Raw genomic sequence first — 13,855 nt, forward strand, 5'->3', positions numbered from 1 at the left:
AGCATTACAAGCTTATGCTCTGTTTCTGCACCTGCTGTGTCGCCACATGTTCATTGATTCTTGAATTTACTTGGAATTAAAATAGATAGTATTTAATTTACAGAACGATGCCGTGACTCTTCTGCTCTTGTGTTTCCCGTCCACAGTTTCCAAGCTAGGAAATCCTGCCCATAGCCTAAGAGCAGGTCATGCAGATGTGGAACTTCATACAAAGCACTCTCTTAGCCTTTGGGGGGGCGAAAACCCAGTATTATTCATTTTGAAAAAGAAAAAGATTTTTTTCCCTTCTGAACAATCAGTTTGAAATTTCTCCAGACCAATCATTCTACTTAAAAAACCTCTCTAAGAACCCCTCAAGTTAATCTGACTCACAACCAGTCAAGTGTAAGGAATCAGCCAAAAAAATGTAAATGTCCCCTGGAGATGTTTAAAAGGCCAGTTCTTGCAAGCCCTATTCATTGCTGCTCTGTTCTGAAGGACTGCTACAATTCCTAAACCCCAGGGTGACAACTAGCTCATATCCATCAAAATTACACATGGATTTAGAAGCAGATCCTTTTTCTGAGCATTCTCTGCTAACACTTGTAATGGATAGATCATTTCCACATCGAGATTTAGGATAGGGGAAAGTTAACTGAGCCTTGGAGAAATGTGGGGGGTGCAAATGTTTGAATAAATAAACAAATAATCTGGTTACTGTTCCATGCATCCTTTTAGAGGCAAATGAAAAGGGTCTTGCTTGGTATAGTAGTGTGCAACTGTTACATCTAAGTGCTGAAGAACATGACATTCCCCCAATTTGCGGCCTTTGCTTCCCCCTTCACCCCCTTAATCTGTTGGGCATGAGTCAAACAGTGGTTTGGATCCAATAGAGAGTTTCTGCCTGTGCAACAGGGGGGTGATTTTCTCTTCTTCTCCCCTCTGGCAGCAGACCTCCAACTTCCCTCATGCTGTTCCTTGGAGTCCCCTTGGCCTGTCCCTGAGGAGCAGCATTTCGGGGGATATTTCAGACCACCGCCATGGGGGGTGGGGGGATGCAGGGAAGTCGTGCTCCATGGATGGACACCCCTTTCCCATGGATCCAAACCAAGTAATACTGGTCACAAAATGCTCATCCAATAAAACGCAAGTCCCTCAGTGGTCAGCAACTGTATTGGGAGGACTCACAAATGTAAGGCTGTAGCTTACTTACAGACATTTAAAAATATAGATGACTGCATCTGACATTTACACTTTTTTCTCCCGCCCCCATGTTTATTGTGTATGTATTCCTTTTATTTTGCAGCTGGTCATAGGTTGCACCGATCAGTTCAGTAGTTCAGCTCCAGTTCTCCTTCAATATTCCCATGATGCTGGCCTGTTCTGGTCCTTAGTGAAGGAGGGCTGTTACCCAGCATCTCCTGGGGTCAAAGGTTGTGAAGGAAGTTCCCGAGAACTCACTGAGCCAACCGTGTATTACACAGGAGACTTTGAGGAGTGGACAAGAATTACCATTATTATCCCAAGATCTCTTGCAGCCAGGTATTGTTGGAATGTACTTACTGAACATAGCACCATGATGTCTTTATCATTTATTTCGTACCATTTAATATTCTGACAAAGTCCTTATTTTCAAGCTACGAGCTACTTTAAGTGTTTAAGGAAACCCCAGAAAAGCAATGTTCTGCGTGCCATTGTAAGAAAACACAGCAGAGCATTTTACTTTTAGACGTGCAAAGTCGTACTAAATGAGCTAGCTGTAGTAAAGCTCATTGGGACAAAGAGTGTTTTCTTCCAGAGTATTTTTTCTTTAGGCTTATCAATTAGGTCAGAAAGGCTGGCAAGAGAGCGATACGTCCCAGGAATAGAATAAGCCATCTCAACAGGATTAATTTCATAAACATTTGCCCCTGGGCAAAGGAGGAACAGAAGGGCATTTTGAGCTGTTGTGTAATGTGCCGTGTCATTGGATGATGATGCAGAGTGTTCGGAAGACTCTTCTTCCTAACTAGAGCGTGCAGGCTCTGGGGCCGAGCAGTCAAACCACGTTCTCCGCCGCAAGCAGAAACAAAAAGGCTAACGATACTAAACGCCTTTTAAGAGGGGTTCTTCCTTCTCTCCTTTCTTTAGCTACACTTCCATCATATCTGAATTACTGCCAAACAAGATGACATTACCCAGTTTGGTTTCCGTTAACTCTTTACCTTGTGCATCAGCTAAAATTATTCTCCAGTATTGCTAATACGTCCTTCCTCTACTCTCAGCATTTTAAGAGACAAAAGTTTTCCATTTGTTGTTGCGGGTTAATTACTCCCTGTTTATTATAGTTACAGTTCAAGGCTACCATTGTCTCACTTTCTCCTACCCAGAAGTCCAAAGTGCAATGTGACACCAACTCCACCCAATGGCTGTTAGGCTGGATCCAGACTCAGTTTTCCACTCGCACAGCCTCCCAGTGTAGTCCACTGATCTTCCTGAAATGCTGCTCCTGGGCGGGGGGCGGGGAGCAAGAGAGACCCTCAGGAACGGCATAAGGAGCAAATTAGGGGTCTATGCAGGAAAAGAGAATTGGGGGAAATTACCCCACCCTGTCTGTTAGCAGAAAATGTAGGCTGGATCCAACCCATTAAGTCTCCAGAGCAGTATAGTATAGTATAGCGGCTAGAATGATGGACTAGGATATGGGTGACCCAGGTTTGATTCCCCGCTCTGCCAGGAAAGCTTGCTGGGTGACCTTGGGCCAGCCACACACACATTCATCCTAACCTATCTCACAGGGTTTGTTGAGAAGGTCCTCACTGGGGAGAAAGGCGGAGTATAAATGAAATTTTGTAAAATCTGAACAGGATACAGACAAAGGCTTCAAGACCATGACCTTAAAACATATCACGTCTCCCCTTTTAAAGATTCAGCTTGATGAAGCAATCTGGAGGGCTCAAACACTCCCCCACTGTTTTCTGTCTTTTTGGTTGGTGTTAGTCAAAGGAAATTTTTCTTTGCACCAACAGAGCTACCCAGGGCTTTTTTTCTGGGAAAAGAGGTGGTGGATCTCTCTATTAAAGTGCAGCACCACCAGAAACACATGATGATGTCACTTCTGGGAAGTGACCTCACTTCTGGGAAGTGACCTCGCTTCCCGGAAGCAAGGTCATTGTGCAGGGTGCAGCCACCCCCAGAGCACTCCCTCAGTTCGAGCCCACTCACCTCCCTGCCCCTTACCTGGCCTCAGTGTTCCCTCTAAGTGTTGCAGTGTTGTGAGCCAGAAAAATACTTTGTGAGCAGCAAATTGCAAGTTTGTTCACGCCTTTTCCAAAACCAGGATCCATTTGATTAAAAGATGGGGGCTCTTTCCCTGCGGGGTGGCTGAGGGGGGAGCACGGAGCACCTCACCGAGCTGCTCCTTCGCCACCTCCAGCCAGCCACATGCCTCCTTCCTTCTCTTGCCCCTTGCTTGGCCCTTGCTTGGCATGGCAGTGAGAAGAACAACAGGAGGGGAGCTTTCTCTTCCTTTCTTCTTCCTCCCTGCCTGCCTCTCAGTCAGCCAGGCGGCGGCACCTCAGGAAGGAAGGTAAAGAAAGGGAAGAAGAAAAGACATGGAAAGAGAAAGGGAGTAAGGGAAAGAAAGGGAAGGAGGGACGGAAAGGCTGGGGAAGAGGATGGGGAAGCAGGCAGCCCAGGAGAAGCTCCACCTGGGGCGATGGCCCATGAGTTTTTAGGTGCCAGGGGTGGGGCCACTAGTCACGTGATCTTTTTTCAGAGGTGCCAGATCTCAGATCCTGGGAGATCTTGCTGAAAAAAAGCCCTGGAGCTACCTGAAATCTCTGTCCCATGGAAAATTCCTGTTCTTACTGACATGAGTGGGACAGCAGCAGGAAACAAAACAATGCAATTTTTTTCTCCCTTTCGCAATCTGGATATCCCTTCTGTTCAATGCAACTCTAACTGGTAGCAATGTTACAGGTAGGGCTGCAGTTTTGCTGCATTTGGCAAGCAAACCCCCACCAAAGCATCTCCGTTCCCCATCAGTACGCAACTGAGAAGCGGGGGGAAATGGGGGGACAAGGATGTTCTCGACCCATCAACATCACTTCTGGGCTAAAACCCAGAAGTGCCATGACCAACACTCTAGGATTTCTCCAAACTCTGGATCAGTGAAATCCTAGCGCATTGGTGATGTCATTGCTAGGTTTTAACCAGAAGTGACACTGATGATACCCTTTTCTCCATGTCCTCCCCGAAGTCTCCCAGGGGTTCTAGGCATGCACCTGGTGACCCTAGTGACAGCAGCTGCGGTTAATACTGAAATTGGCACAAGATTGCATGGTAGCCTATGGTATGGCTGCACCTGCATGGATCCTGACCGTCTTCATGGTGTGCAAGTGCTACACAAGGGTACTTGTGTAGCATATTGATCGAGAGAGGGCAAAGATGCTGCCGGTCCCTTTGTGTGACATTCTCTGAACCATTTTGCCTCATCAGATGCTGTGGCTGTCAGTAGAACTGAGCAAGGTGGTTTTTTATTGTGTGCAGATTCAAGACATTGTGTATAACAAAAAGAAAGGAGCTGTATCAGAAGCGACTTTAGCAGCAGAATCTATGCCCCTAAGTCCCTTATAGAAGGCCATGTGGAACAAACCCTTACCTTTACTAGCTGGGGTTAGCTTAGAAAGGAAAATAGTACTACAGCTCTTTGACAAATCAGAATGGATTCTTAAGTTAGTGCCAGAAATCTCCTGAACATTACTCCTAAAGTTGTTGATGGTACTTGAGAGTATGAGATAGGAAAATCATGGCCTCAATGCTTTGCCCTTAACCAAAGGGTGTGTGTGTGACATAGCCAGGAATTTGTCCCTGGAGTCACACACATTATGTATTCTCATCTCCCAAGTTTTTCCACACAATCATTTATTGATTAGGGCATTTCTATGCCACTTTTCTTCCCAGAGTAGCTTACAGAAATTTCCAAAGTACTAGACAACTAATTTAAACAAATCAGTTTAAATAAGCAATAAACAAACACATTTTAAGGTGGGTCCTGATTCCCTGGCCTGACTGGCACAGATCTCAGGCTATGAGCCAAGGGCCTCTAGCCATGCCCAGGCTTAAGTATCTGTAAGCAGAGGAGAAAACAAACTCAGTCCAGGTGATATCCAGCTGCTACTATCAGTCCCTTCCATGTTTCCTCCTCTTCCTTCTGTTCTCTCTCTCTCTCTCTCTCTCTAGATGCATGGCCAAGATCATTTGTCTTCCTGTCTGTGGGCTCCCAGGCTGTCACTGACTCCTTCTGTTACCCTATTAACAAATATTTATAGTGCGGGACATGTTGTGTAGCAGGAAGAGCGAGTGTCTTCATGGTGCAAACGAATCAAATAATCAGTGTGTACTGTAGTTTAAGTATTTTTTCCTTAATTAACCAACAAAAGCAATGCCAAGTCACACAAATCTGACACTAACGAGTTTGATCTGCCCAACATAAATGGCACCAAACCAATAGCAGCAGTCTGCTTAGCATTATGTTCTGTAATATAATCGAGAACAGGCAGCCACATCGAAGCAACACATGCACAACACACACAGTGTTTATCGACATAAAAATCAGTTGCCATTACAGACTGGGCAATGTCTCCTAAAATGTCAACTCTATAATGGATGTTTTTTCCTTTAGATAGATTTACACCATGATCCACAATATATTATCTTGGAAGTAAGCTCCTTTGAGGATAATGGAATTTATTTCCAAGTAAATCTACTTGGGAACCCAGAAGTCATTCTAGTACATTCTAGGATCATTTATTTATTATGCTATATCCTGCCTCTAAGTTGGTTGGAGTGGATTTCCTGGTAGAAAATGCAGTGTAGTATAGTGGTTAGAGTATCAGATTGGGATATGGGAGACCCAGGTTCAAATCCCCACTCTTTCATGGAAGCTTGCTTCTTGACCTTGGTCCAGTCACAGTCTCTCCGCCTAGCCTACCTCACAGGGTTGATGTGAGGATAAAATGGAGGAGAGGTAAACAATGTAAGCCATTTTAGATCCCCCATTGGAGAGAAAAGTGAGATATAAATGAATAACAGGTTCTTCTTGCTAGGTACTAGCCATGCCTCACCTCTTGAGCTTTAGGATGCCTTAAGACTATTGTCTGAGAAACTCCTATTGTAGGATACGAATGCTCAGTTTAGGTCATCTGCTCTGAGAAGAAGTTGTATGTCGTGTAGGGACAGAGGCAGACTGGCCATTTAACTTACAAGGGAAGTTCCCAGTGGGTCACTCCTCTTGTTGGGCTGCTCGTATCCAGAATCGTACAAAGACAGGCCCCATTAGCTCTGCCAGTATTGCAGAGGATGCTCAGCCCAGCTTATACCTGGGCTGTTTTAACTTGCCAGTCCACCCTGGAGTAGGAGGGAGAGTCAGATCGACCTGCCCCTACCTTTATGCGCTCTTGAGGTCAACTCTGGGCTGTAATGTTTGCATAGATTTTATATGCACAAAATCCAACATGCATATATGCCTGAATCAGGCAGTGCAGTTCATGGGCCTACAAGCCACAGTGCAGCAGAAAGTGTGCTGGTGTGCCACACATTTAAGCATTCGCCATATTTCTGTGCAGTGAGCAGGCACAATCCCCCGGTACCCTGTGCAAAGACCATCTGAATTTTCATTTTGCCCATATAGGCTGGCTCATGCTCATATAGGGGATGGGGTATCCATTGTTTTGAGTATTTAAGTAAGAGGTTTGTGTTTAATATACAAATTAATTATATAAATAAATAGCAGTGCCTGGCACACTGTTTAATCATAGCATTGACACATGCAACCCAAAAGTGCTGGCATATATTTTTTGGAGACTATTCTTGTTATTACAGAGGCTATTTTAACAATTTGGTGTCTTGTTGTACAGTTTGAGAACACACAAAATGCAACAGGTAGGCATTCAGCAACCATCTTCTGCTTTGATTTTTCCTACCCTACAGTAAGACCAGGTTCCGCTGGATCCAAGAGAGCAGTTCACAGAAGAGCGTGCCGCCTTTTGGGTTGGATGGGGTGTACATCTCAGAGCCTTGTCCCAACTATTGCAGTGGCCATGGGGATTGTATCTCTGGAGTCTGCTTCTGTGATTTGGGGTACACAGGTAAGACAGAACTGTTACCCTAGTCAGGTAAGAAATGTTTTTAAAAGGTTGGTACGGAGACCATTGTTTAATATTTCATTCATTCATAATAGCGTGTGCAAGGTAGAAGTAGGGGACACTAAACTTCAAATTCTATAGCTGGTAGAGCACTGCGGACCGAAACCTGTTGTGATGTGTAAGCAGTTGGCAACTGTGTGGGGAAAGTGTCTGAAGAAAGGAAGAATGTCTGAAGAAGGGAGCCCTGACTCTTGAAAGCTTACATTCTGACAGTCTTGTTGGTCTCTAAAGTGTCACTGGACTCTACTGAAGACCAATATGGCTACCCACCTAAACTATCCACCTCTTTGCTTCTTTTTCCTGATCAACCTTATTGCCGTTTTTCTGATCTAACAATGTGTCCATAGGCTCAGCAGCTGAGCACACCCAAATTGGTTTACACACAAGGTTACTCTTTCTGGTATGGCTATGTGTGCAGGCCCTTGCTGGACTCAAGTATGTGTATTCCAAGAGGCCTTCTATGGAAAATTCTATTCATATCTGAATTGCAATGTTCTTTAGTCTTTTCCACCCCCCTAAAAGAAAAACACAAATTGCTAAGATCTCAGCCATGGGGGACAATCTCAAGCTAAAGCTTACACAATTGTTAAACATAATGGATCCTCAGATACACAGATATACCTATTCTGCTGTATGTATCAGATTGTGACACTTTGTGTATTAGTTAATGGGGTGGAAAGCGGGGAAGTCTATGAGTGTGACAGTAGAGACCAGGGCGGGGCTGGGGAGCCCAGTGCTCCAGGGTCGAGGGAGGTATTGTAGTGGGGTGTGGGGCTGGAATGGAAGGCCACAGAGACATGGTAGGGCTTGGTATCCTTCCAACCTGCTCCTCATCCTGAGGCATCCTGGTTGTGGGGCTAGGAGGATAAAATGCCTCCCTCTGGCACTGTTGTTGTGTAATGACAGGTCCATAAATAACAAGACCAAGACACTGCAAGATTATATTGCAGCAAAAAACGTGGACCTGATATGCGTTACTGAGACCTGGTGAGTGATGCTGAAACAGTTGCCTTGAAAGAACTGCCCCCCCCTCGGTTCTCGGTCCTTCACTAGTCCTGGACAGATGGTTGGGGGGGAGGGGTGGCGATTCTCATTTGGGAGTCTTTCTCCTTCAGGCCACTTCCCGCATCAAAGATTACTGGCATTGATTGTGTTGGCCTGATGTGGGATACTGCGGAGAGTTTGGCTACCTGTCAGGTGTACCGACTACCTAGCGCACCAGCAGCTACCCTGTCGGGCCTGTAGGAGGTGGTGGCAGGTTGGGCCTTGGAGCACTCCAGGTTATTGGTCCTGGGAGATTTCAATGTCCGTGTTTATGATGCCACTTCTGTACAGGCTTCGGACTTGGTGTTATCCATGGCAGCACTGGGACTCTCCCAAGTTGTGTCAGTTCCTATTCATCAAGCAGGCCCCATGCTAGATTTGATCTTTGGGATGGGGATGGGGATACAAGTGGGCCTTGATGCTGTTGAAGTGGTGCCATGGGCCATTTCTAGACGGCTTACCTGCACCCGGGACGTCGCGCCATGTTTCGGATTGTGCCGGGGAAAATGCGAAATAACGCGTTTTCTCGCACGAGTTTTGCGTGACGTTGTGCAAAACTCACGTGAGAAAACGTGATATTTCACGTTTTCCCCGGCACGATCCGAAACGTGGCACAACGTCCCGGGTGCAGGTAAGCCATCTGGAAACGGCCATGGTCAGACCACTTTGTCCTGAATTCTCGTTTGGGAGAGCCAGCCAGTCTGCAAGCTCAGGCCTAGCAAAATTGTTTCAGGTGGTTTGATCCTTTGTCTCCCTTTCTCAGGGAGACCACCAAATTAATAATTCGGCTATTAGCTGTGAGGCTTTGGGGAGCTTTTTTGCAGATAAAATGTTGTCTCTCCGCCATGACCTGCCAGCCACAGTTGATACAGTAAGGGAACTGGAGGCCCCTTGGCCATCTTCCGGCCCTTGTTTAGATCACTTCAGTTTGGTCTCCCAGGAGGAAGTTGACAGGATCCTGTGGCAGGTAAGGCCCACTACGTGCTCCCTAGACCCCTGCCCGTCGTGGCTGGTGAAGGCCAGCGCAACAGGTTAGGAGCTCAACTGGAGGTTATTATTAATCAATCACTGAGATCCAGGGTTTTCCCTGGACCGCTGAAGGAAGCTGTGGTCAGGCCTCTCCTGAAAAAACCATCTTTGGACCCCACTGATCCATCCAATTACCAACCAGTCTCGAACCTCCCATTTCTGGGGAAGGTGATTGAGCTGGCAGTGGCAGAACAGCTGCAGGTCTTCCTGAAGGATTCTTCCGTCCTGGACCCGTTCCAGTCCAGCTTCCATCCAGGACACAGGACTGAGATAGTACTGGTCGCCCTCACGCTTCGCAGACATCTGGACCAAGGTGGTTCAGCACTGCTGATTTTATTGGACCTTTCAGCAGCGTTCGACACGGTTGACTATGAACTGTTCACCCACCGTCTCACTGAGGTGGGGATCCGAGGGACAGCCTTGCAGTGGCGTGTCTCTTTTTCCCACGGTCAGGGACAGAGGGTGGCGCTTGGGGAGAGCTTAACCACATGCCAGCCTTTGGTATGTGGTGTCCTGCAAGGGGCAATACTCTCCCCCTTGCTATTCAACCTGTATATGCATCTTCAACAGGCCAGGCAGCTTGCACCCTATCTGTCGACCCACGACCTAACTACAGTGATCCATGCAACGGTCACCTCCAGAATAGATTACTGTAACTCGCTCTACGCAGGGCTTCCCTTGGGCTTAATCCGAAATTCCAGCAGGTCCAGAATGCTGCTGCACGTGTCCTGATGGGCATGCCCTATAGGACACATATTACTTCCATCTTGCAGCAGCTGCACTGGCTCCCCGCAGAGTTACGGATTAGGTTCAAGGTTTTGGTTTTAACCTTTAAAGCCCTAAACGGACTGGGACCAGCAGATTTGCAAATAAGAACTTACTGGTGGTCCCCGGCCCCAGGGAGGCCCAGCTGGCCTTGACCAGGGCCAGGGCTTTTTCTTTTCTTTTTTTTAATATAATTTTTATTGGATGGGTTAACATACAATTAAGATTATAACAGTTACATTTTCCTTCGTTTCCCATGGTTATATGCTCCCCACCCCCTCCCCTCCCCCTTTTCTGTGTTGACTTCCAACAGCACTCCAACCCCCCGTTTTCTAATCTTATTTCAATCCTGGCCCCAACTTGGTGGAACTCTCTGTCAGAGGACACCCAGGCCCGCCAAGATCTTATGTCCTTTTGGTGGGCCTGTAAGACGGAGTTGTTCCACCAAGTTGTTTGACCTGATTGCTTAGGTGCCTCCTTATCAGTCTCCCGCTAGGGGGGTGACAAAGTCATCTGCCCCCCATAAGTGCTGTCAACTATGGCCCCCACCCACTCCTCTTGGATTGTTATGTTCAGATTGGGGAAATTGGAGGGGGCCACCATCTGATAAGTTGTTTTAGGTATTTATGTATTTATGTTTAGTATTTTAAATCTTATTTATATGTTATATATTTTAAATGCTCATTCAGCATTTTATTGTACCCCGCCCTGAGCCTGTTTGCAGGGAGGGAGGGCTAAAAATCGAATAAATAAATAAATAAATAAAAATAAAAGAGGCATTTCCTTCCAGCAGAATGGATCTGCTGGAGCAGAGTGCCTCTACTAGTGGAATGGATTGATGGGATCCAACCCAATAGATAGGGTTTTTTTCTGCTTATCATCCCCCTTAATTCCACTTATTTTAAATGTTCTCTTGGCTGTCTTCTATTTTGGTGAGAGAATTTAGAGTTGGTGAGAAATTTATGGAGTAGTAGAATGGGATGTTGGCAAAATATATATGTTCAGTAAATGTAGGTGGAATCTGCTCACCCCAAGCTTTCTTTGAAGAAGAAAATATGTATGAATTGTATGATACTGTTTGTCAGTTTACTGTTGGGATTGTTTCAGCAAAGCATCTCCTATATATTTCCTATTCATCTTTTGAAGCATCACATGGGACCTGTGTGTCTAATGTACCTAATCACAGTGAGATGTTCGATAGATTCGAGAGGAAACTGAGCCCTCTCTGGTACAAGATAACGGGGGGTCAGGCTGGAAATGGCTGTGGGATACTCAGTGATGGAAAATCTCTGTACTTCAGTGGACCTGGCAAAAGGGAAGCAAGAACAGTGGCTCTGGACACCACAAACATACGGTCAGTTGTATATTCTGCTTCAAAGAACTGTATTCTGTATGACTTTTATATGGCCATTGGTTTGAATGGAAGCCCAGATACTTGTCAAATGACAGACATTTAAGCAAAGTGCTGCAGATGTGAAATAGATTTCCACAGATTATATGAGGCTGCCACCATCTATCCTAGTATATAAAAGGCTAAATGTATTCAAGACAACTCACTTCCTGTCTTGGTGCACCACCAGAGGGTGCTGTTGTCGAGGTAACACAGATAAGGAGCCAGACCTCCAGAGAATGCACCACTCTGGGAAGCTCAGGGCTGGGATCAGGCACAGAGCAGGTAGCAATACCCACCCCCACCTTCACCCAGCTGAGATCAGGAGCAGAGCAGGTGGCAATGCCCATCCTGCCTTCAACCGGCTGAGATCAGGAGCGGAGCAGGTGGCAATGCCTGCTCCCCATCTTCACACACCTGGGATCAGGAGTAGAGAGAGGGCAATGCTCACCCCCCAACACCTTCACCAAGCTGGGACGAGGAGCAAAGCAGGTGGCAATGCCCATCCCCCACCTTCACCCAGCTGAGATCAGGGGCAAAGAAGGTGGCAAGTGCCCATCCCCCACCTCCACCAAGCTGGGACCAGGAGTGGAGCAGGTGGCGATGCCCACCCCCCGTCTTCACCCACCTGAGATCAGGTGCGGAGCAGGGGGTAATACATGCCCTCCGCCTTCACCCAGCTGGGATCAAGAGTAAAGCAGATGGAAATGCCCATCCCCTCTTTACCCAGCTTGGATCACCAACAAAGCAGGTGGCAATGCCCGTTCCCCCCCTTCACCTGGCCGAGATCAGGAGCAGAGGAGATGGCAATGCCTGCCCCCTGACTTCACCTAGCTGGGATCAGCTGCGGAGCAGGTGGCAATGCCCGCCCCCACATTCACCCAGCTGAGATCAGATGTGGAGCAGATGGCAGTGCCCACCTTCCGCCTTCACCCAGCTGGGATCAGGACTGGAGCAGGTGGCAATGCCTGCCCCCTGCCTTCACACAGCTGGGATCATCAGTGGAGTAGGTGGCAATGCCTGCCCCCTGCCTTCACCAAGCTGGAATCAGGAGCAGAGCAGATGGCAATGCCCCCCCTACCTTCACCCACCTGGGATCAGGCACGGAGCAGGTAGCGATGCCCACCCCCCACCTTCACCTATCTGGGATCAGGAGCGAAGCAGTTGGCAATGCCTTCCCCCCTTCACCCTGCCAGAATCAGGCATGGAGCAGGTTGCAATGCCTGCCTGTCTTTCACCTGGCTGGGATCAGGTATGGAGTAGGAGGGAATGCCCTCCCTCCCTTTACCTGGCCGAGATCAGGAGTGGAGCAGGTGGCAATATCTTTCCCCCACCTTCACCTGGCCGGGATCAGTCACATAGGAGGAGGCAGTGCCCGCCCACCTGCCCTCCCCTTTCTAGAGCCTGTTGTATTTTTTCCCACAACAGGCTTTGTTACTAGTCTACTATAGCCCAGACTGGTACAAAACAACTAGAAATATGTAAACTGAAATTTAATTTTCTAAATACATATTATTTTCTGTCAACCAGAACAACAGTCACTTGTATCTGAGCATTCTCTTTTGTGACTCCCTTCTTGTTGAATGGCCTACCTGAGGAGATCACAATACGGATGTCAGGCTGCTTCCTAGCACCCCCAGGAGGATTGGGGGGACAGGGATAGGAGCTCCAGCATTATATCAGCATGCAGCATCACTTCCGGTGAAAGACTGGAATTGACATCATGGCGTTGGGGACAACACTCTAGGATTTGCCAGAACCCCATTGGCAAATTGTAGAGAATCACCCCAACCTTATGATGTCACTTCTGATTTTTTTTTCAAGAAATGTAGTTGCACACCGGCACAATGCCAGTGTGCCTGCTCCATTTTATCCTGTGTTGCTCTCTGAGGCCTTTGAGGTACCAGCAGGCAATATGGGGGATTGTCAGGAATTCCCCGGCCATAGTGAGAGACCTGTTATCCCTAGAACAGGAGTAGGAGTGTGCGATTTGGGATTCAAATTTGAAAAAAAAAAACAAATTGGCCTGAATTAGGCAGATTCAGGATTCCCAAATCAGGCCCAGCATTGCTGGCCCAATTCAGAAATACCGAATCAAAGCTTTCTGAAGTGATTTGGATCGTTTTGGGGGTGTTTTCAAACCCTGCAGCTGGCTTCAGCTGACCAGCAGAGGAGGGGGTTCCACCTCCACCAGTCATCTGAAGCCAGCCACGGAGTTTGAAAGCACCCCTTTCAGCTTCAGCTGACCGGTGGAGGAGGAGCAAACCATGGGGTAAACTTACTGCCCTGGTGCTTATTTCACCCTATGGAAGGGGGAGGAGAGAATCTCCTCCTCCTCCTCACCAGATGGGAGGGGGAGGAGGAACCCCCCTCGCCCCCTCCCATCGGGTGAAATAAGCGGCAGTACAGGAAGTTTGTCGGTGTGCTCTGAATCTTTACAGAGCATACCTAAGTGGGTTAT

At 47.3% G+C, this 13,855-nt stretch overlaps 1 protein-coding gene across 1 annotated transcript in view; it reads left to right on the forward strand.

The window, feature by feature from the left end:
- Positions 1–13,855, forward strand: part of RELN (reelin) — a 534,786-nt gene that overhangs the window by 409,176 nt on the left and 111,755 nt on the right. The window contains exons 28-30 of the mRNA XM_054988081.1: positions 1,286–1,521; positions 6,952–7,109; positions 11,151–11,358. Coding sequence (XP_054844056.1) covers positions 1,286–1,521; positions 6,952–7,109; positions 11,151–11,358 — 602 coding nt within the window. The remainder of the gene's footprint in view (positions 1–1,285; positions 1,522–6,951; positions 7,110–11,150; positions 11,359–13,855) is intronic.

Source organism: Eublepharis macularius, chromosome 9, assembly GCF_028583425.1.
Source record: "Eublepharis macularius isolate TG4126 chromosome 9, MPM_Emac_v1.0, whole genome shotgun sequence".
Classification (NCBI taxonomy): Eukaryota; Metazoa; Chordata; class Lepidosauria; order Squamata; family Eublepharidae; genus Eublepharis; species Eublepharis macularius.